The following is a 22463-nucleotide window of genomic DNA, read 5'->3' on the forward strand; positions in this document are numbered from 1 at the left end:
TTTTAGCTGCTCCAAACTTACTGTGCCCCCAAACCCACCACTGTTCCTACCTCTAAGGCTCAGCTCAGCCATCTCTTTTCTAATCGTACTTCTCCACCATACGTGTGTGCTGAAATTCTTCCTGCCTTTAAAAACCAGATCTATACGGATGAAGCCAGTGGTCAGCTCTCCTACCTCTAAGCTGCTTAGCATTTAAGTACCCTTCGAGGTCCTCTTGGTGCACCACCCCAAGAAGTGGTAGCATGAGGTGGTGACGAGTGTAGACTCTAGAACCAGACTTCTCAGGTTCTGATCTTGGCTCCAGCATTTGCTGTGTGTGACTAGGGACAATAACTTACCTCTTTGTGCTTTGGTTTCCTTATCTGCGTAATGGGGATGATGACAACAGTATTTACTTAGTACAGCACAGAAGAGGCCCAGATAAGTGTGGGCTATTTCTCTTATTGCTCACCTGAATCCCTGAACAAGCCCACAAACTTGTCAAGGGCACTCCCACAGCATCCTGCATACAGATGTTCAACATGTGCCCAATGATGTCCAACACATTTTGAAAAAAATGAAAGAAAATTTCCAGTTAAGATTACCCTCAAGCTCCTGCTGTACTCCCAACACAGAGCAAGATAGAGAAAACATAAAAGAACATGGCACTTGTACAATTATTATCAACCTAATATTGGCAAAATAAACCACAGAGCAATTCTCACGATATTTTTAAACTATTTTTTCACTCTTTCAGATATTTATTGAGCACCTGCAGGCAATATTTGAGGCCTGGGAATATCGATGGAATGTACTGATCAGGTAAGAAACTTACTTCATTAAAATGTGGTCACTTGTATTTGGGAATATTTTCTGTGATAAGCTTTGTTGGTAGAAATAGAATGTAATGATTCTGTAGAGTCAGAATTAGAAATGCCTGCATCAGCAAAGTCATGGCTCAGCCAGCAGAACTGGAGACAAGTGTGTGTTAAAGAGAATGAGGCCATATGGTTTTGAGTGGGGGGGGGGGGGACTAGGGTAGAGCTTAGAATTTTGGCCAAAGATTATATAGTGGAGGTTTGAGCAATCAGTAAAAGGTTTATGAGCTCAAGAACTTCCAGGTCATAGACGTTGTCTTGGTGGATCTCCCATTAGCTTGGGGACAACCTAGATAAATAAACAAGGAGACCAAGAATTCATGTTGTCTTGCCCTCCTCCCCCTCCCCCTCAGCATGGAGGGAAGCCCAGGCCCAGTCTCCTGGGGGCTTTACTTGTCCTGGGTTAGTAGCAACTGTGGTCCCAATGACTTGAGTGCTCTTCTTCCCTTGCTACCCCAAGAAAGGCAAGCTGCCCAAGGGGATTAGCATAGGAGATCAACAGACGTGGCAGCAGAACATATATACCTTCCCTTCGAACGTCTTACAGTGCAATGAGTACAAAGATTCCTGACTCTCTTCTAAGCACCAGCCAAGAAAATATTAAGGATCCTGGCATATAAACCTACTTTTCTTTAATGAGATCAGTAGTATTTGATACTACTTGATTACTAAAATCTTTGCATGGAGCAATATGTTCTCTGCAGAAAAAGCTAGAGAACAAGGTAAACTATTACCACATCAAACAATGCCTTATCAAATCAACCTGCATCCAAAAGCATCAGACGACACTAGTGAGTAATGCTGCGTTTCAGCCAACACTTCGGAACCCATTAGCATGTCAGTTGTAGTTCTTGGGCAATGGTTTTGGTCTTCCAAATAAGTTGAGATCATAATCTTTTTGTTGTTGTTTCCTGCCAGGCAAAGAAGTGGTTTCACCCTCAGCCTTTTCCAGACCACCGAAAGACAACGAGACACTAAAGCAACCCCACCCTCCCTACATGCAGCTCCTGCCAACTCGAAATCTCCTGAAACAATAGACTAAACAAGGCCAGTCTTCCAAGAGATGGGGGGGGCTTAGATGAGGTCCAACACCTCTGCCTGAGAATGAATCATAAAACCACTAGCACTCTATTCCCCAGCATTACGCCATCTAGCCCCAACCGGGTCGAACCGTGCAAAATGAAAAAGAAATCAGGAACACACTGAACTTAAAACCTCAAGTACATTTTAAGTCCTGTTTTAGATTCATTTAAATTAACAGAGGCCAGGCAACTTCTTTATGGAAGCTGGGTTATTCTTACTAGTTTAATACTAAAAGCAGTCAGCCACATTTTTCCACTAAAAAATAAAAAAATTCCCTGACAGAAGAACATTCTAAAACTCAGTAGAGAATATGAAAACAGCTATAATAAACTTTGCCTTCTAGAATAACTAACAGAGGAAATTACCCAGGCCATGGGAAACAACTCTTTGTATATTATTTCATATTTTGCAGGTCACAAATTAAAAGCACAATTTTTATTTTCTAGCATAGCATTTTTTCAAAGTGTTTTACAAAGGACACCAGTGCAACAAGAGAAAAGCAAGTCAAATAAGTTTGAGAAGCTCTGCCTTCCCTAGTCCACTTCTCTGAAATGACAGATGCACATTTGCATATTAAAGAGTCTGAGGAGCCCTACAGTAAACTCTATGGAATCCAGCATTTTCCCAAGTTTATTTGGCCCTGCAGCCTTTTTTCTGTCATAACACATATCAACATCCCACAAAACAGCTGTTCTGCAGAGCACTCGGGGACAGATTCTTCTAGAAAAGGGATATAATGAAATGGCTTAACAGCTGAGACTCTGGAGTCAGCCTGATGCGAATACCAGTTTCACCATTTGTTAGCTGTGGGACACTGGGTAAGCTTCTTAACGTCACTTGTCCCTCAGTTCCCCCAGGGTAAAATGGGCAACATGACAGCACCTACCTCCTACGTGTGGATCTTTCCATATGCCTGGAACAGTCTTCTGAGAGCCTCACATGGCTGGTTCCTTTTTGTCATTCAGGTCTCAGTTCACAATGTCACCCCCTCCATGAGGCCTTCCCTACCCACCCAATATGAAGTTGGCCCCATTCTGGTCATGAGTTCTTCATCCTCTTCTTTTCTTCATGATACTCCTCTGTTTAACTATTAAATTGTTATCTGTCTCACCCCAATAGAATACAAGCACCATGAAGTCAAACTTTATCAGTTATCACTGCTCTATCCCAAAACAGATTGTCAATAAGTATTCATTGAATAGATGGATGAATGAATCAATGAAGTGGTTGTGAGAATTAAATATGAATTAATGTAAAGCACTCTTCATGGTACCTGACGTATAAGCATCTATCCAGATGCTATTATGAAAACTTTCGATGAATGATGAGTGGTTAACGCACTCATAATCATAATTCTTGCACTATTTAACTTTCCTCTCCTTACTGTATTGTGGGTAAACATCTAATGGCATTTATTCAGAAGTGTGTTGGTCAATAGGCTTTCAGGGATGGAGTGGAGGGGGCTGATTAGGCCCTGAGAGTAGCATTTGCCGATTTCCATGGTGTAAATATTCCTACCATGACCAATTTTAAACTATCAATGGTTTAAAAGCAGGCTCACAAAATTCCTGAAAATGTAACAAATGGCTTTCACAAGCTAGTACAATCCTTCTCTTGGGAAAGGTCCTTTTAGGCCTCCAAGTCTTATTTGTTGAGTTCAAATTTAAAATGAGATTTTTATATAGAGACACATTTTCCTCCTTCTCCCTTCTTGATGAGCCAAGATAAGGGCTATCCACTGACTTTGGCTGGATGCTCAAGGAAACTAGTTGGATGTGTTGGGCTGCATTTTCTGTACCACTCTCTGTGGGCTCTTTGACTGATGTTTAAGCTCTAAACATGATCTATATCCATGCCAGACCATTGCGAGGGCCAACTAGTCTCATAAAACACAAACTGAATTGTGTTTAGATTCATTTAAATGGAGGCATCCAAGCAATAAAATCAAGGCACCATCTATTAAGTGCTACCAGTGAGCAGAACCTAATAACAGAATAAGACTGACTCTACCCTGACCACAAGATCCCAACGTGGAGTTAATGCTGCAGCTGGAGGATTCTCTGGCATCACAGCCTTGCTGCACATGCAACATGATCCCTTGGCCCCCAAAATAAAACAGCAGCTTTTTTCAACTATAGCAATATACCAACCATAGTTGGTTTTTTTTTTTTAAAGATTTTATTTATTTATTTTTCCCCCCAAAGCCCCAGTAGATAGTTGTATGTCGTAGCTGCACATCCTTCTAGTTGCTGTATGTGGGACGTGGCCTCAGCATGGCCAGACAAGCGGTGCATCGGTGCACGCCCGGGACCCGAACCCGGGCCGCTAACAGCGGAGCGCACGCACTCAACCGCTAAGCCACGGGGCCGGCCCCCCAACCATAGTTTTGAGATAAGGCAACCAAAATTTCAAAATCTACAGTCACTCTACATGCAAGTGATAACATGCCAGTAATTACTACTTCTCTTCTGTAAACTAAATGGAAAGTCTATGGAGTAAGGCAGGAAGAGATTAGTTTCTGCCCCACTGTATTAGCGATCTATTGCTGTATAACAATTACCTCAAAATTCAGCAGCTTAAAACAACACACATTTATTATCTCTCAGTTTCTGTGGATCAGGAATCCAGCCACAGCTTAGCTGGGTCCTCTGCTTCACAGTCTTTCACAAAGGCATAATCAAGGTGCCAGCCCAGGGCCTGTCATCTCATCTGAAGTTTCAACTGGGGAATGATTCACTTCCAAGCTCACTAAGTTGTTGTTGGCAGTTTTCAGTTCTTTGTGGCTGTTTGAATGAGGGTCTCAGTTCCTCACTGGGTGTTGCCTAGAGGCTGCCCTCCGTTCCTTAACACATGGGCCTCTCCCACATGGCAGCTTGCTTCATCAAAGCATGGAAGTTGAGATGGCAATAGAGTCTGCTAACGAGATGGAAATAACAGTCTTATGTAACGTAATTATGGAAGTGACATTGGCATCCCATTTCCTTTGCCATATTCTATTGTTTAGAAGCAAGTCACTAGGTTCAGCCTATGCTCAAGGGGAAGGGATTACACAAGGGTATGAATTCCAAGAGGTAGGGATCATTGGGGCCCTCTTGGAAGTCTGCCCACCACATTCACCCTCTTGGAATACAGATGGAAAGACCAGGCCCAACAAAACATTTCTTTAAGCATCTTAACATGAAACCAAGCCATGTGTTTTCCCAAGCATGTTGCTAACATCTCATGAAAACAAAACAAGGGAGAATAAGCACGGAGGACATTAAGTCTGAAGACACAAAAGCCTGTTCAAATGGTCTAAGCAAACACAACCAACATCGAGGGGGAGCGTCTGTATTAGCAAGTCCCAGCATGAAAGCCATGTTTTCTGAACAATCAAACAAGTGACTCACAAGAAGGGCTGCCCATCTGAACAGATATATAATGCCAAGAAATCTAGTTTGGTCTGGAAACAAACAACTTTTGGAATTTTTACTTGCTGCTGTGGAATATTTTGAAAATATACTCATTGCCATTTTATTGTTTCCTATTTTCTGTGAGACCTGTGTCTCCCATAGCATTTTGCCTACATGGTACTTTTGAGATCCATACCCACCACAGTGGCGAGGAACTGCTGTAAAAATTTCAAACCTTGGCTGTCACCCACATTTTTTCTAAGCTCTGTCCAACCACATATTCTCAGATATATGAGCATCTCAACATTCAATGGTGGTGGCAGGCCAGAGAGGCTGCCTCTGAGGGACTTTGAATGATTTAATCCAGTAGGGACAAAATGCATACTCAGAAAACCTGGAACACTCTGTCCTAGACTAACGTAAATGCAGACAAAGATTATTTTAAAACGAAACGTTCAAAATTGGTCTGCACATTTTACCATTCTTTCCAGAAATATCCATATTATTTACTTACTACAAATTTTGCCCCCAATTCAGCTATAAAAATATTTAGATTCATTGTTTTCCTAATCATCTATTGGTTTTGCTCCTTTAGAGAAATGATATTTGATAAAAACCTAAAACTTAAACAGTACTGTACTTAAAAGACCCTTAAACAATGGCCATCTGTGGGAAAGCACCTTAGAGTTGACATGTACTACAAACACTTGGATCCTGAATACATGTTGAATAACAAAGGAACATATGTGTGGTGAGCAGAGAAAAAAAACTAATGCAAAATTCCAGTTTAAAGGTGATAAGCAGACAGGAAGGTTATAAAACAGATGACAAAGGGAATTTTGTTAAGGCTGTAGATAACTTCGAACCTGTGAAAATAACTTGATAACATGTTTTAACTTGTAAAATATGGCTTTGAGGAAATAGAGTGAATGTCCTTACCTCTCTAAGATGTATGTTTTCCTTCTCTTTCTGGTCTAAAATCACTTCTAAGTGGCTGACTTGAGACTCAGCCTCTGCCATGCGCCGCGTCCGTTCATTGTCATCCTCAAGACTTTTGGATGGCAAACCCTTACTTTGCAACATCTCGAGAAGCTTTTTAATCGACTCATCTCGGGCATTGAGGGTCTGCTTCTGTGTTTCAATTCTCAGCTCCATTTCCTCCAAGGTCTTCCTCAATAGGAACAGCTCCTTAGCCTGTCTGTCATGCTCAGCTTGGAGTCGCCGAAAGTTCTCCTCTGTCAGCTCAATAGTGAAGTGCTCAGCTCCTCGGTTGCCACTCTCTTGCTGCAGGAGGTGGTTGAGGTCTCTCTGGGTTCGCAGCTCATCCTGAAGGGCCTGGATTGTCAACTGCAGGTGCTGCGATGAGAAAGACAGAGCAGGAGAGGAGAAAGAAGGGGGAAAAGTTATTGGAAATGCCAAGCGCTATCTGCTGTTACCACACTATGAGGATGGAATGTTAATCATGAGGTCCAGAGGGCCGGCCCTGAAGTCCTCCAGGGTGACTTCAGAAGCATAGGACAGCACACGAAGAGGGGGAAATTAATTCAATGATGCTTTCTGAATGTCTTAGAAGAGAAATGTACACATACACAGAAACAGTATATTAGTGTAAGTCACAAGGGAAATTATACATCTACGGAGTATTAATTTAGGAAGTGGAAAGGGTTAGAGGGAAACTTTCACAAACACACCTTCTTTACACCCACAATGCTCCAGACTCAGTATTCCTTGTTTCCTAAGGTATTCTTTATTATACTATCCATTATTTTCTGTGATAAATGCATGTCCATTTAAAAATGAAAATAATAGCATTCACTACATGTAGACACAAACGAGGACTTTATTTTTATAAATAAAGCTGTGAACAGGTTTAGTAAACAGGATTACTGCATCTGCAAGCAAAAGGGAACAAACACAGACGGAGACAGACACACTCAAACACACGAGGAGGTGAGGCTGTGCAGAGCAAAACAAACACGCTGCAAAGAGTGGACAAACCTTGGTTCTTCTGGCATCCAGCAACTGAACAGCATGGGAAATGAAAAAAAAATGAAGCAAAAAATCAACACAAAGAAAAGTCCAGTGCAAGCAAAGGATATCTAACAGAAAGAACTTAATCAACATAAAGTACCCTCACAGAGTAAAAAAAGAAAAACACTTTCTTATCACAGCAAAGACCCATAAGCTACATAGCATCTATAGCACTGATGCTTGATAAATGTGGTTTAAAAATAAATAAATAAATAAATAAATAAATAAATAAATAAATAAATAACATGAGGTTTATTCTACTTTTTGTTTTCCTAAATCTCACTGACCCGGTGAGTCTTGGGGATATTACCAGGGAGGAAAGCACAACACTCCAAAAGTACCTACATATTATTCCAGGTCACCATTTGAACCAAAATCAGAATGAAGGCACCAGTGAAACAAAATCGTTACCAGTGTGAGAAAAGAAACTTTTACACGAAGATAGTTGCTGAATTCAGCAACACCTTCCCCACAGGGGGAACCCCCGGGCTGGTGAGACCAGGCAGCCATAAGTCCTAGGAACAAACCAGGAGGCTTCCAAAACACAGTTACTCATTCATTCACCAAACACATACTCCCGCTTGCAGACCGGACACAATGCTAAGCACAGGAATCAAGATGGACATAAAGCACAGCTCCTGCTCACAGGGAACTCACGGTATTGGAAAGCATGGATAATACCACGTCTAAGTTATATCAATATCGAAGCAGTACACATTTCGAAATCTTTCTGAATTCCTAGAGCTGACAGAGGTGTTGAGAGCTTTCTGAGTGTGACCTATACCCAGAAACTAGCACTGAGTGATGCATCATCTCCATTCAACTCTTTATGGGTGTCCATTTCATCTTTCCATTTAGGAATGTCAACTGAGAAATTCCTAGTGCACAGGGAACAAGTACTCTCTTTGTCATCCATGTGCCACAGTGCTTCACAGGGTACTGACTGCAGAGTAAGCAACCAGTATGTATTTAATGACGGTGATTATGATCTTTTTTAAATGTAATTCACCCCTCTAAAGTGTAAATTCAGTAATTTTTAGTACATTCACAAAGTTGTGCAACCATCAACACAATAAATTTTAGGACACTTCCATCATCCTAAAAATAAATCTTGTACCCTTTAGCCATCACTCCCCATCCCCCTCTCTATCCCTAGGCCCTGGAAACCACTAATTTACTTTCTGTCTCTATGGATTTGCCTATTCTGGACATTTCATATCAATGAAATCATGCAATTAGTGGTTTCTTTCACCTAGCCTCTTTTCAAGGTTCATCCATGTTGTAGCTATATCAGTATTTCATTCATTTTATAGATGAATATTACTTCATTATAGGGACATACCACATTGTATTTATCCATTCATTAGTTGATTCATACACAAATATTCATAGCAGCATTATTCATAGTAGCTAAAAAGTGGAAACAACTTATATGTCAATCAACTGATGAATGAGTAAATAAAATGCGGTATATTCATACAATGGAATATTATTTAGCCATACAAAGCAATGAAGTACTGATAATACACTGCGACATGGATGAAACTTGAAAGCATTATGCCATGTGAAAGAAGGCAGTCACAAATGATCACACATTATATGATTCCATTGATATGGAATTTCCAGAATAAGCAAATCCACAGGCAGAAAATAAACTGGTGATTGCGAAGGGAATTCAGGGTGGGGGCAGGAATGGAGGGTGACTAACAAAACGTAAGGGGTTTCTTTTTGGGGTGATGCAAATGTTCTGGAATTAGATACAACAGTGGTGTTGACTGCACAACTTTGTGAATATACTAAAAACCAATGAATTTTATATGTTAGATGATTGAAATGTATGGTACATAAATTATATCTCAATAAAGCTGTAAAAAAAACATGAGGTGGGATTAGAAGGTAATATGACCTTTGTCCGCCAGCCACCCCCATCCCTAAACCACATCAAAACAAAGTCCAGAGGAGCATCGACAGACTTCAGGCCAGCGATGCGGCTGCTGCCGAGCTTCTTGGGAGCAGAGCATACAACTGTCTGCAAGTCATTTAAATACTCTTGATGATGGCAAATCTTTGTCCTTTGAAAGTGGCTTGGATTTCTGAGATCATCCAAGTTTATTTAGAGACAAACATGATGCATTAGGATGATCAGACTGGAAATCATCTTTTCCGAGAATGACTAAAAATAAGATTGGTTTTCTTATGCAGTTCATGGACTGCCCAGAAGAGAATTCCAAAGAGAAACTGCCAAAGTGCTTTGAGCAGAGAAGCAACACTGCCTGTAAGGGGGCTACTGCTTCGGACGGGCAAGTTGCCTATCACCCTAATCCTTTGTTTCCATACTTATAAAATGGGAATAATCATAATGCGTATCTCATAGGGTTCCTGTGAGGAATAACTAAGATAATGCATCAAGTTCCAGGTTTAAGAGCAACGAGAGGGAGGAAGTCTGGTAGAAACGAAGGAAAGAAAGTAGCAAAAAAGAAAGAGAGGGAGAGAGGACTGAAGGGAAAATTGGTCCATTTATCCATTCAATATACATTTACTCAGTATCTCCCCCTCATACTCATGAAATATCAAAAAAGAAAAGAAAAGAAAACAAATGGTCCATGCCCACAGTCCATGTGGACAAGTAAACTGATAGTATCAATACTGTATTACGGGGGTTACTACAGAAGTCATAGCCAGGTGGCTGGAAATTCAGAGAGAATGTAACCCAGGCTAGAGACATGTGGGAAAACACCTCACACCAAGAGTCACCCCTGAGCTGCATCTTGAAGAGCAAATGAGAATCAGTCGCGTAAAGAATGACAGAAAGAAAAGAGAGAGTATAAAAGCCCAGAGGCAAACACAGGTCAGAACTATTAAGGAACAGTAATATCAAAAATCTGGATAGTGCTTACCACATGCCACACACAGTTATAAGCTTTTTTAATCCTCACAACCACCATGTTAGATTATGATCTATGTTTAATGGATAAGAAAATGGAGATGCAAAGTGGTTAAGCAACGTGCTCCAAGTCACACAACTAGGTAAGTGGCACAAGACAGGTGTTCATCCAGGCCATCTGACCCCAACACTCCTGTTCAAACTACTACACCATCTAGCTTCTGAACTGACACAAATACTTCGGCATGGCTGGAAAAAAGAATGGGGGGGCAGGGGTGGTGAGAGCAGACAGGCAGGCAATTATGACAGTTACAGCAATTCTCAAAATTAAAAATTAGCCATCCTAACCAGGTTGTTCTTCATTCAGAGATTGTCATGATGGATGCTCCCAGGTTGCACATTTATTAAGAAGCAAAATCTATTTTCCAGGTAGCCATGACTTCAGCATGACCAAACACAATCTGATAATCAACCTAAAACTTAGCATCCAAAAATTTCTCAAATCTATGTGTCATTTAGTTTTCATTCTCTTTTAAGACATTTAAAAATAAGCAGGAATCTCCTTGTTCCTAAAAAGGGATTCTTGAGCAAAATGCTTGTACCTTATAGAGCCGTGATCATCTTTCTGCCTCATATACTTCGGGACAGGGAGGGATTTTAAGCAATCTCTCTCTCTCCTCATTGTTACACTTTTAAGAGCTTCAATTCAATCAAGTTCCAAAAATCATTTATCACATATCCACCTCCAGTTAGAAATTTAACATAGACAATTTCAATTTTAAAGTATAGTAACAGTACCTTAAAAAATTATTTTATTGAGGTCATATTGGCTTATAACACTGTGTAAATTTCAGGTGTACATTATTACATTTCGTTTTGTGTACACTTCATCATGTTCACCACCAATAGTCTAGTTTTTATCTGTCACCAAACATATGTGCCCCTTTACCTCTTTTACCCTTCCCCCACCCCCTTCCCCTCTGGTAACCACCAATCTGTCCTCCTTATCTATGTGTTTGTTTGAATAACAGCACTTTTAATAAATAATCCACTGAAAATAATATCCTCTTTGTGTCTCAGTTTCCTCATTTGTAAAAGGGAGAGAGTAATAATTCCTACCACATAGGGTCATTGTGAGGATTAAACAAGTTAGTACACATAAAGCTCTAGAAAGTACCAAGCACAGAGTAAACACTTATATCAGTCAGGATAGGCTAGGATATGCTGCTGTGACAACAGCAACAAAAACCCACATTCTGAAAGACATAACCATCTGACATGCTGATTCCATGCTGACACGGAATCAGAACTCCTAGAGCTCAAAGAGATCATAAAGATTAGCTTGTTAATTTCATTTTACAAATGAGAAAAACAGATCTACACAGGTTAAATGACAAGCCCAAGAGCAAACACACACTGCCAAAGCCAGAATCTTGATTTCTGGGATTGTGGACTCCATCTTGGTATGATTCCAATAACCCTAAGAGCAGTCAAAAAGAGGGTGGGCTCTCCACTTTGACAACTTAGGAAATGGCAGTGGTATCTCTTACAGGGAGGATGAGAGAGAACCTAAATCATTTCACTTCCATATCACCGGGTCCCACTCAATAGTTAAACAGCATGGGACACTCCAAGGACAATTTACTAAGACCTCCTGTCTAAGTCCTTGGAATTAGACTGTGTAGCTATTAGAAGACAAGCTCAATAAAAACTAGCTCTAAAAGATCAGGATATAGCACAAGTGAAATCTCTAGCAAAGACAAAGCACCTTCTCTAAAGGTCAAAAGGTCAGAAAAACGAGGCACAGTTTTCAACTCCCCTCTCCCCAGATTATTCAGTTCCTTCAAATTGAATCACCTCCCCCTTCCCAACCATGAAAACACATTTCTTTTAAGGCAGTCACCCAAACCCCACTGGATCAACAATGAAAAGCATGCATTTCAGCATGTTACCAACTTTAGGTACCTACAAACCAGCAACCTGTAAGGCTGCATTCTAGGGCCATCTCTCTGGAATCTCCTGTGGTCTCAACTTCCCAAAGCCTCAATCACTTCTTCTGTGGCTTCCATTCCACTGCACATCAGGAGAGAGAAGCCTTTCCAACGTCCACCTGCCTGGGGATAGGACATCACCAGGTGATGTGACTTTGTGCCTAGGTTACAGTCAAACTGCTGTCAACTTAGTACTTACAGCACAGGTGGAACAGGTGGCAAAACAGTTAATTCCCTTCGAGTACAAAAGTGAGTCTGTGGTTGGATAAGTATTCAGAAAAGTTTTTACTCCCCACCCTGAGTCTGGGATCATTCTCCAGTTGTCCTCAAAGAATTTAAGCTCAAAAGACAAACTCCCTTCTCCACAGCCTGCCACTGAGGACACCATGGAGGGAAGCAAAGCAAGTGTGACAACCGGCCTCCAGACTATTCTTTACAGCCACTCTACTAGGAGTGCAAATAGAGTGCATCATATTTATCCTAATATCTGGCCTTTAACCCAGTTCTTTTTCACCTTTTTACCCCCACATTTAATTGCATACTTTGAACTCTACTCTGTATAGTAAAGACTAGCTTCATGGTCTGTCCGTTCAACATAGATAAATAGAATGGGAACTAAAAAGATTAGTCTGTCCAATCGAGTCCAAGTCTCAGACAATAAAGGAAGTCATAACAACTTCTGTTTCAGGTGTTACGGTCCACTACATTTTTTGATAGGCCCTCCCAGTACACAACAGCTAGATAAGAGCAAATATATCTTTCAAAGCATTGCTATGCTTATAAGAAAGTAAGGGAAATCTCCAGGAAAGAGAGAGAGAGATAAAGATTGAGAGAGAGAAAGTGAGGTTCTCAAGGTCAGGCTCTGGGCCAAATTTGCATGATATCCCCAAATCTAGCACAAATAGGTACTTAATAACAAATAGTGAATGAAACATGGACAGAAGGATGAGAGGACCAGAATGGAAACTGTCTCACCAGATGGTCAGCACAGGGCAACAATGTGAGGGAGAACAAGTTTCCATTCCTCTTTGCTTTGCTGTAGCTAGGTTGTGGTAGGGGAAGGGGGGAATGCAGGGGCCGGGGTTGGGGGGGGGGGTGTCCTTGACCTCAGATTACCCTGTCCTGTTCTCTCCCCCAAAACTCAAAATGACTCATGTCCACCAGCTCACTTGTCTGACAATACTGCTCTGAAGCTGCCAGCACTATGTCCACTTCACAAGAGGATAAATTGGGCTGGCTTAAGGGATTTGACTGCAATCACATCATTAGCAAATACGGGCCAGTGTCTAAAATTGAGGTTTCCTTCAGCCAATTCTAAAGTCTCCTGTGCTCTAAAAATACTATAAAACTTCATTTTGCGCAACTCTTATAAGCTCCCATAGTCACTTAATTTTGAAAAAAGGAGAACAATGAAAATATAAGAAACTAAGCCATACCAGAGTTTATATGGAAAAGAGGGAAAAATATACTTTGCCTTAGCCAACGTTTGGAGAGAGACTTCCAATAGCTACTAGAGTCAGAATCTAATCCAGATTTCAGAATGTCTAAAACACAAAAAGGTAAATACAATGAAAATATAATTATATATGTATCATGTGCATGGAACACACAATTATTTAAATAGGGACTAGCCAGATGTTTAGAATCTACTATGTCTTATCCCCAAACACGGAAAATATGAGTTCCTGGCAGATTTGAAAAAATTTGTGACCTTAAGCTCTTTTCCACACTATAGGGAAAAAACAAAAAATGATAAAGTTTTGTACTATAAAGCAGTTTAGGGTTTCATTGCTATGAAAACCGTCTCTGAGCTCTATAAAAATATGAATTGGCTTATACCCAAAAGTCTTGAACTTTTTTTTAATAAATCCATACTCCTTCTCAAGCAAGGGCTTAACATAACTCTTTCAAAGAAAACAGAATCTCTTTGCAGACAACTTGGCCTGCTCTACTTCTCCTGTGACTTTATTTTCCTATTTATCATTTTCTAGTTTGTCTCTAATCAAATTTTAAGGGCAGCTTCTCTGATCCCTTTTTCCATAATCCCATGTGCAGGATGTATAGCACTCCTCGTGGTTCCAAACCTTCCACAGGCCATGTCGTGTGTGTGAAAAGACAAACAGCAGCCGGCTAAAAGCATGTGGCCCTAGTGTGCTATGGAAGAGTTGCTCTGCTGAGACAGGTATAAAAAATTAACATGTAGAAATATAGTCCCAAGTTTTCTCTTTTAGGGTAGAAGAAGCACACATAGCTAATAGAGAATATTGATAGGTGATTTTTACAAGCACCAAAGCACCAAGATCCTGGGATCCTCATACAGATGTGCTGCCAGTGATAACTGCAGAACTCACTTTGGTTGAAAATATGTGACATTTTGCCAAGATTCATAACACTAAGAACAGTGTACATGGGAAAGCCCTCTTGGCAGTTGCTCTTGTAAGCAAGGAGGAGTTCTGGTTTTCATTACAGACCAATACTATAAGGTGGCATAGTACTGGAATATTGTACTGAGCTGAGAGTTAAGGACTTAAGTTCTAATTCCAGCTTTGCTACTAACCAATTATGTGATCCGGGGAAAATCCCTAAACTTGTCTGGGCTTCCAAGAATGGTGATGATGAGCTGGGTTTTGAATCCTAGATCTACCTATGACAGCCTGTGTTACCTTGGACAAATTACTTAAGTACTTTGAGCATCAAATTATTCATCCATAAACAGGAAATAACAATCGTAACTAACTTACAGGGTTTGCACAAAGACCATATATAAGATGCTCATCGAGTCAGTGAACAAGTTCCCATTAAGCACGGAACACAGGGCTTGACACATAATGAGTGCTCAATAGATGTTCACTGTTATTTACTGTTGAGACAGTGGTGGTGGCTAGACGCCCAGAATTAAAATTTCTCTCCTTCCTCCTCCCATTGGGCAGGGAAAAGAAATGAGCGTAATGAACATAAATTTTTTATCATAAAATAAACGCAACAGAGGCCGGTCCAGTGGCATAGCGGTTAAGTTTGTGCACTCCCATTTGGGGGCCCAGGGTTCGCAGGTTTGGATCCCGGGTGCGGACCGACATGCTGCTTGTCAAGCCATGCTGTGGCGGTGTCCCATATAAAGCAGAGGAAGATGGGCACAGATGTTAGCCCAGGGCCAAGCTTCCTCAGCAAAAAAAGGAGGATCGGCAATGGATGTTAGCTCAGGGCTAATCTTCCTCACAAAAATAAATAAATAGATGATAGATAGATAGATAGATAGATAGATAGATAGATAGATAGATAGATAGATAGATAAATGCAACAGTGGGAAACAAAACGCTAAGCACTTCGGCATTTTTTAAATAAGAGAAAACAGAAAACAGTTGTACTAAGACCAACTCAAGATGGATAAAACTGATTTCCCATTAACTGGTCTATAAATAACTCTACAAGGGACTCTTGGGAATACCAACCGTTTCTGTTTTGAAGGTCAGGGTTCTTTCCCTACTATTGGCCAGTAATATATAAGCAACTAAAGAACAGTGGCATCCCCTGCTGTTGGCACTGCCCAATCTGTTACAGGTGAAAAAAAAAATACAAATTTAAGAAATATTGATATTTTCAAAATGTATTTAGAGAAGCAATCCAAAACATGTCATAGAAACGATGGTTAAAATTGGAACTTTTCCATTTTTAATAGTCACAGCCACACACAGTTGCTAGAGGACAGCTCTTTCATTTTAATTGCTTAGCAAATCTTTAGCATACAATACTTCTTAAAATCTTTATTGCAATTTCCTTCCCTGTCACCTCCTCTTCACCCTCCAACATGTTCATTTAATAAAATTGCTAACCATCTAAGTATTTTTAAAACAGGTAAGAGGTTTTACCTAAATTAACATCATTTCAAATAGCTGAATGGCAGGCACTGAACTACCAATTTTTCCGTACTCTGAGCTACATAGTGTCCTCAGCCAAACTCTAGTCCTTGCTATTGAAAGTTTTCATGAGAAGAGATTTTTCCTAAGTACTCTCATGCTCCTTGCTGCTTCTTGAGTCACTTCATCCCTGTAAAGGGGGGATTAACTGACCTCCACGATACTCAGAGTGTGGTCCTTGGACCAGCAGCATCAGTATCAGCTGGGATCTTGCAAAAAAGGTGGAATCTCAGGTCCCACCTCAGAATTGCAGAATCAGAACCTGCATTTTAACAAGAACACCAGGTAACCTGTAGGCACATAAAGGTTTTAGAAGCACTTCACTAGACTTCAAAAAAAGTTTCAGCCTTACTACTGCTTTAAGAAATGATTATTTGGTAATATAAAGGTGGGGAAGGAAAACATCATGAAAATAGTACTGTCGTATAGTCCTAAAAAGCACACTGAAAAGTCAGTTTGCATTATTAATAAAATCTGAGTAAACTGTGAGTAGAGCCTCTCAATGCAAGACCCTATCAGATAAAGTAGATGGAAAGAGTCATTCATTCATTCTTTCACCTTCATTCAACCCTTACTGAGCTATGTGGTATTTGACAGAAATATATACTGTTTCCTCTCCAAGTCAAAAAAGAAATTCTGCCAGGTTAAATATAATTAAATAAATAAACTTTATTTTTATATAAATAATATATTTTATGGCAGATATAAAATATATGATTATATATTATTATATATGTTGTTTATTTTTAAGGGATACATAATATCTGAATTTTAATTCTGTACTGTTATTTATTGTTCTTACTTAAAGGAACAATCCAAGGGAACTTTTCAAGAGTCAACTAGGCTTTACATTCAACTGTTTTATTCATTTTCACTTTTAAATAGCATTTCCGTATGTATGCCTGTGCTCTCGGTGGAATTTTAAGTGACCAGAAAAACCATGAGGAGTCTGAGATGAATCTTTTTCAAATTGTAACTTGAACAATGTATAAGGAAAATGTGAATGTGCTGGTTCCTAAGTAGTGTGATCACTCAAATTCTCTAAGTTTTTCCATTTTATTACTGAACTAGAATCAAAGGTCTGTACCTTCATTTCTTTCTCTGGTGTGAAGGTGAGATACCTACCACTGTATCCACACAATGCCTATGGTCTTTGATATTTCATCTATATATATAAAGAAAATATATATATATATTTAGAAAGAGAGAGAGAATGAATGAATACGCCATACCCCACAAACAGAAATTCGGCCAACATACCATAGAAAAGTAATACGAATAGATAAGAAAAAAATGAGAAGGAAATACATCAAAATGATCATTGCTAGGGAAGAGGGTGATGGGGAATGACTTCTACAGGGTATGGGGTTTTTTGGGGAGGTGATGAAAATGTTTTAAATAAATATACTAAAAATCACTGAATTGTACACTTTTAAAGGCTGAATTTTATGGTACATGAGTTATATCTCAATAAAGCTGTTAAAAATGAGGGGAGGTGGGAGCTTTATGAACGCCTTCCTTTCAATTTCCCATTTTCATTCAGCAAATATTTTTTCCAAGAATAATTTTTGAATGCCTACTGCTAGGATTGAATGTTTATGCCCCCCCAAAATTCATATGTTGAAACCTAATCCCCAGCGCGATGGTATTTAGAGGTGGGGTCTTTAGGAGGTGATTAGGTCATGAGAGTGGAGACCTCATGGACGGGAATGGTGCTCTCATAAAAGAGACCCCAAAGAGCTCCCTCGTCCCTTCCACCATGTGAGGACACTTGAGAAAACAGCTATCTATGAACTAGGAAGTAGGCCCTCAATAGACACCAAATCTGTCAGCACCTTGATCTTGGACTTCCCAGACTCCAAACTGTGAGAAATAAATGTTTGTTGTTTATGGTATTTTTGTTATAGCAGCCTGAATGGACTAAGATACCTGCCATGTACTCATCATCGCTAGGTTAGTTGATATTCTTTGAGTTGCAAGCAACAGAAACCAACTTGGCCTGTCTTAAGCCAAAGAAGGAAATGTATGAGAAAGATATCAGGATATCTCCCTGAACCAAAGCAGTGATTGTGAAAACAAAACCCAGGAAAACAAGGAAGCAGGACATACTAGGAACCTCTTGTGAAGAGTTTGTGACTTGGTTTCAACAACTCTTTGCCCCAAATTGTAAATACCCAAGACAGAAGATAGAATTGTCCTGGCATGGGCCAGGTTTCTACCCTGAATCAATCAGTTGTGGCAGCTGACCCTGCCCATCAGGAGCTACTCCAAGGGGAAGGAGATTTGTTTAAAGGTAGGCAGAGACCCCAAAAAGAATCTTCTACAATTGCTGTTATAATTAAAGATTTTAAAAAGAAGCAAAATATGAATAATGTAATAGTGCTATGGTTACGTTTATTCAGGGAAAGGGATTCCTGAAGGGCATATATACAAGACTCAGGTGATGATCATGGTACATGCCAGTTCAACCTTGTGACATTCAGCAACAGACATCATGAGTTAAGAGACTGGAAAACTTAAAGAAAATTATAGATTTCCAAGAGGAAATAAAGGAATAATTAATTTGACAGTGAAAGTCCTAAATACTTGATTGAGAATAATACCTCCAATTAAGAACCCAGTCTTTGATGTCAGACAGCCTTGGGTTGATCTCCAGTTTGGTTACTCACTAGCTGTGGGGTCAATCTGATCATGCACTAGCTGCAGGGTCCCACAGCCTTGGGTGGGCTATGCGACACTAACAGGTTATTTCTGTTCTCTAGATCTCAGTTTCCAGCTCTTTTAAAAGCTGCTAATAATACAAACATCTCACAAAATCATAATAAGGTTAACATACAATGCATACCAGATACTTAGCAAGTCCCACTCTAGCCCATAGGAAGCCATTTTTAAAAGCTACTGTTATTATGAATATACAAACCCAGATTGCAAACCTTCCCAAAATGCAATGGAAAGAAATGAAAGTAAAACGGGAAAAAACTGTGAAATTATGTTTGGCTGTGTCATATGCAAATAAAACCTTTAACCCAGAGGAACTTTTTCACTTGGCCACTTCAGATGCTAACCTTTCAATAGCAAATAAAATACTTTGAAAGAATAACCCTAGGTTTTGCTGCAAGCTGGTATATGCATTTTAAAGAAACAGAAAATATTTAACAACAGAATCACTGAATATTAGTGATGAAAGAGATCAGAAGGATAGTCACCTTTGCTTCCTTTTACAGGTGAATAGACTAAGGTCCAAAGAGGGGGACCACTCCTCCCCAAAGTCACAGCTGAGATGGCAGCACTACTAGTTTTATAACCCAGGCACCAAACTCTCAGCGCACTGCTCTGTCCTGGTCTTTGCCTTCTAGCCCCATGCACCAGTCTTACTTGGTCACTGAACTGCAGAAGAATCCCATTACCACATAATTAGTGTCAGAACATATGCAACAACTGCCAGGAGCCAGATTTCCACACTGGAGTCAAACATCTTTGGCCATCCCTTCCACCACATACCACCGATGGGGCAGGTGCCGTAACCACACTCCGTACCCCAGTGGCTCCAAGACTTCAGGAGCTGGAACAGATGATTAATTCCAACCAGGATGAAGTAACTCTTCTCTCTGAAAGGACTTCTTAAGGAACACCTCTAGGGAATTTTGAAAGATTTAGCATTCTTCCACCTGAGAGCTTAAAGACATTGAAAGGGTTTAGAAGAATTTTTTCCCCAAAAAACTATGTGAGATAAATGCCAAGAAGTAAGGGGTCACTTAGGAAGCGAAAAGATAACGATCAGTCACAGGAGATCCATACTATCATTGGGTAAGCCAAAGCAAAAATCAGAAAGAAGGAACGCTTCTTTTGCAGACACCATCACTAGAAGAATGTTATATGGCTGAGAAATAAGATCCCTCACTACTCATCCTGAATAATATCAATTTGAGGTTATTTTTATTTTATCTAGATAATTTTGTATGTATTATCTTTTTTTAATTTTTATTTATTTATTTTTCCCCCAAAGCCCCAGTAGATAGTTGTATGTCATAGTTGCACATCCTTCTAGTTGCTGTATGTGGGACACGGCCTCAGCATGGCCGGAGAAGCGGTGCGTCGGTGCGCACCCGGGATCCGAACCCAGGCCACCAGTAGCGGAGCACGCGCACTTAACCGCTAAGCCACGGGGCCAGCCCCTGTATGTATTATTAATAAAAAAGTTTTCCTTAGCTGAGAGTCAGAAACCCATGTTTGCATTCATGAGCATATAAACACATTTCACTTGCTTTAAGATTCTTTCTCAAATCTTTAAACCAGTGAAAGAGAATACAATTTTCTCCAAAAGGACAGTAAAAAGAATTTTTAAACAAGGACTTGCAAAGTGCTTTCTTCATCCCTGGATATTTATTTTGTTTTATAATTCATTTGAGACTTTTAAAGTCGGGAAAGGAGAAAAAAATGGCTTTCAAATTTGAGTCTGGAACAGAGCTAACCTATCAAGTCCAACAGAGATATAAAGAAAATATCTAACAGTGCAGACACTGCCAGTGCCCGGAACAAAAGCATTATTGAATGGAAGAAGAATTTAAATTGAAGGAAGCCCTAATGTAATACCTTACTAACTCTAAGTCCTACTACCATTTTTCCTAATAAGATGAACTATTAGTCCTGGATTACATAAATTTCAACACACCAGAGCCCTCAGCAAGTTACAGAGAGGCCAATGGCCCTCTTGACTCCATGCATCTGTACACTATTTAAAATGCATGGGGCGGGGGGGGGGGGGGGGGGGCAGCCCGGTGGCGCAAGCGGTTAAGTGCGCGCGCTCCACTGCAGCGGCCCAGGGTTCCCCGGTTCCGATCCCGGGTGCGCACCAATGCACTGCTTGTTGAGCCATGCTGTAGTCACGTCCCATATAAAGCAGAGGAAGATGGGCACGAATGTTAGCTCAGGGCCAGTCTTCCTCAGAAAAAAAGAGGAGGATTGCCATCAGATGTTAGCTCAGGGCTGATCTCCCTCACAAAAAAAAATAAAATAAAAAAAATAAAATGCAGGGGGGCCGGCCCCGTGGCTTAGCAGTTAAGTGCGCGCACTTCACTACTGGCGGCCCGGGTTCGGATCCCGGGCGCACACCGACACACTGCTTGTCAGGCCATGCTGTGGCGGTGTCCCACATAAAGTGGAGGAAGATGGGCACGGATGTTAGCCCAGGGCCAGTCTTCCTCAGCAAAAAGAGGAGGATTGGCACAGATGTTAGCTCAGAGCTGATCTTCCTCACAAAAACAAACAAACAAAAAGCATGATTGTCCCTCTCACAACCATTTGGGTCCTTAGCTGTGGTCTAGGAGAGGTTGCTGTACAAAACCAATGGAGACAGGCGCCTGAGAAATGAGTGGAATTTTTTGCTGTATCTTTGAAGGTTTTATTTCTTTAGTTTAAAAATCCAAAGGGAAATAAGAGTGGAAAGAATTCCAGGCTTTATGGTTTTAGAAACGAGGAAAAAATAAACATAGGACGAGTTTACAGTGTCTGTGAAGAGGCTCCTCACTTATTCCATTAAACAAGCTTTTAAATCACCTTTAAAAGGGCAAGAAAAACTCTGTTATTATAGAAGTTACTGAAATCCAGTGTCGGAGGCTAGTTAAGAGCCTGAGGCCTGAAGTCAAGCAAGAACTGGGTCTACCATTGTTTATGTCTATACTGTTTAATCTCTGGCAAATTATTTGCCCTCAATTTCTTCCACAGTAAAATGAGGATGATACAGTTGTAGTTACTATATGTAAATTTATATATATACACATTTATATTACATATGTAAGTATAGTCTATGAACTCAATAAACAACTTCTCTTAATGTTATAATTAGTATTAATAGTGAAAACCACCATTATGCTGGAAAATATCTTTAAAGTTTATTTAGCAACTTATTCAATGAACTCTAGGCAGGATAATATTTACTTACTTCCTCAGAAAGAAGGCTTCTTTCCTTCTTTTTGAAACAAGCTTTGTTAAGGATGTGACACGATCTCCCATCAAACTCTCTATCTAACAATCATTATACTACAAAGCTTTCTTCATCAAACTCCCTATCTAACAACCATTATACTACAAAGGATTCTTTCTTCACTTGAGTCCACTCAGAGAGTTTGAGAGTATAAGCTGGTCATTCCTTTCTGCCACAACCACACCCAGGCAACATTCACTCAACTCACTTTTACTGAGCATTTATTCAGTGTGCTAAGCACTGTGCTAAGGCATTGAGATACAAGGACAGAGAAAGCATGAGATATTTTCCTTGGCCTTGAGAAGCTCTTAGTCAAGAGAAAGTGACA

General features: G+C 40.2%; 1 protein-coding gene across 12 annotated transcripts in view; it reads right to left on the bottom strand.

Annotated features, from left to right (window-relative positions):
- The window catches only part of ERC2 (ELKS/RAB6-interacting/CAST family member 2), a 907015-nt gene that overhangs the window by 737919 nt on the left and 146633 nt on the right, over positions 1 to 22463 (bottom strand). For all 12 annotated transcript variants that reach the window (XR_009222735.1, XM_058561400.1, XM_058561371.1 and 9 more), the window contains exon 3: positions 6272 to 6688. Coding sequence is in view for 11 of the 12 variants with exons in the window: in XM_058561400.1 (XP_058417383.1) it covers positions 6272 to 6688 (417 nt within the window). In the remaining variant the exon portion in view is untranslated. The remainder of the gene's footprint in view (positions 1 to 6271; positions 6689 to 22463) is intronic.

The sequence above is a fragment of the Diceros bicornis genome, chromosome 2 (genome assembly GCF_020826845.1).
Source record: "Diceros bicornis minor isolate mBicDic1 chromosome 2, mDicBic1.mat.cur, whole genome shotgun sequence".
NCBI lineage: Eukaryota > Metazoa > Chordata > Mammalia > Perissodactyla > Rhinocerotidae > Diceros > Diceros bicornis.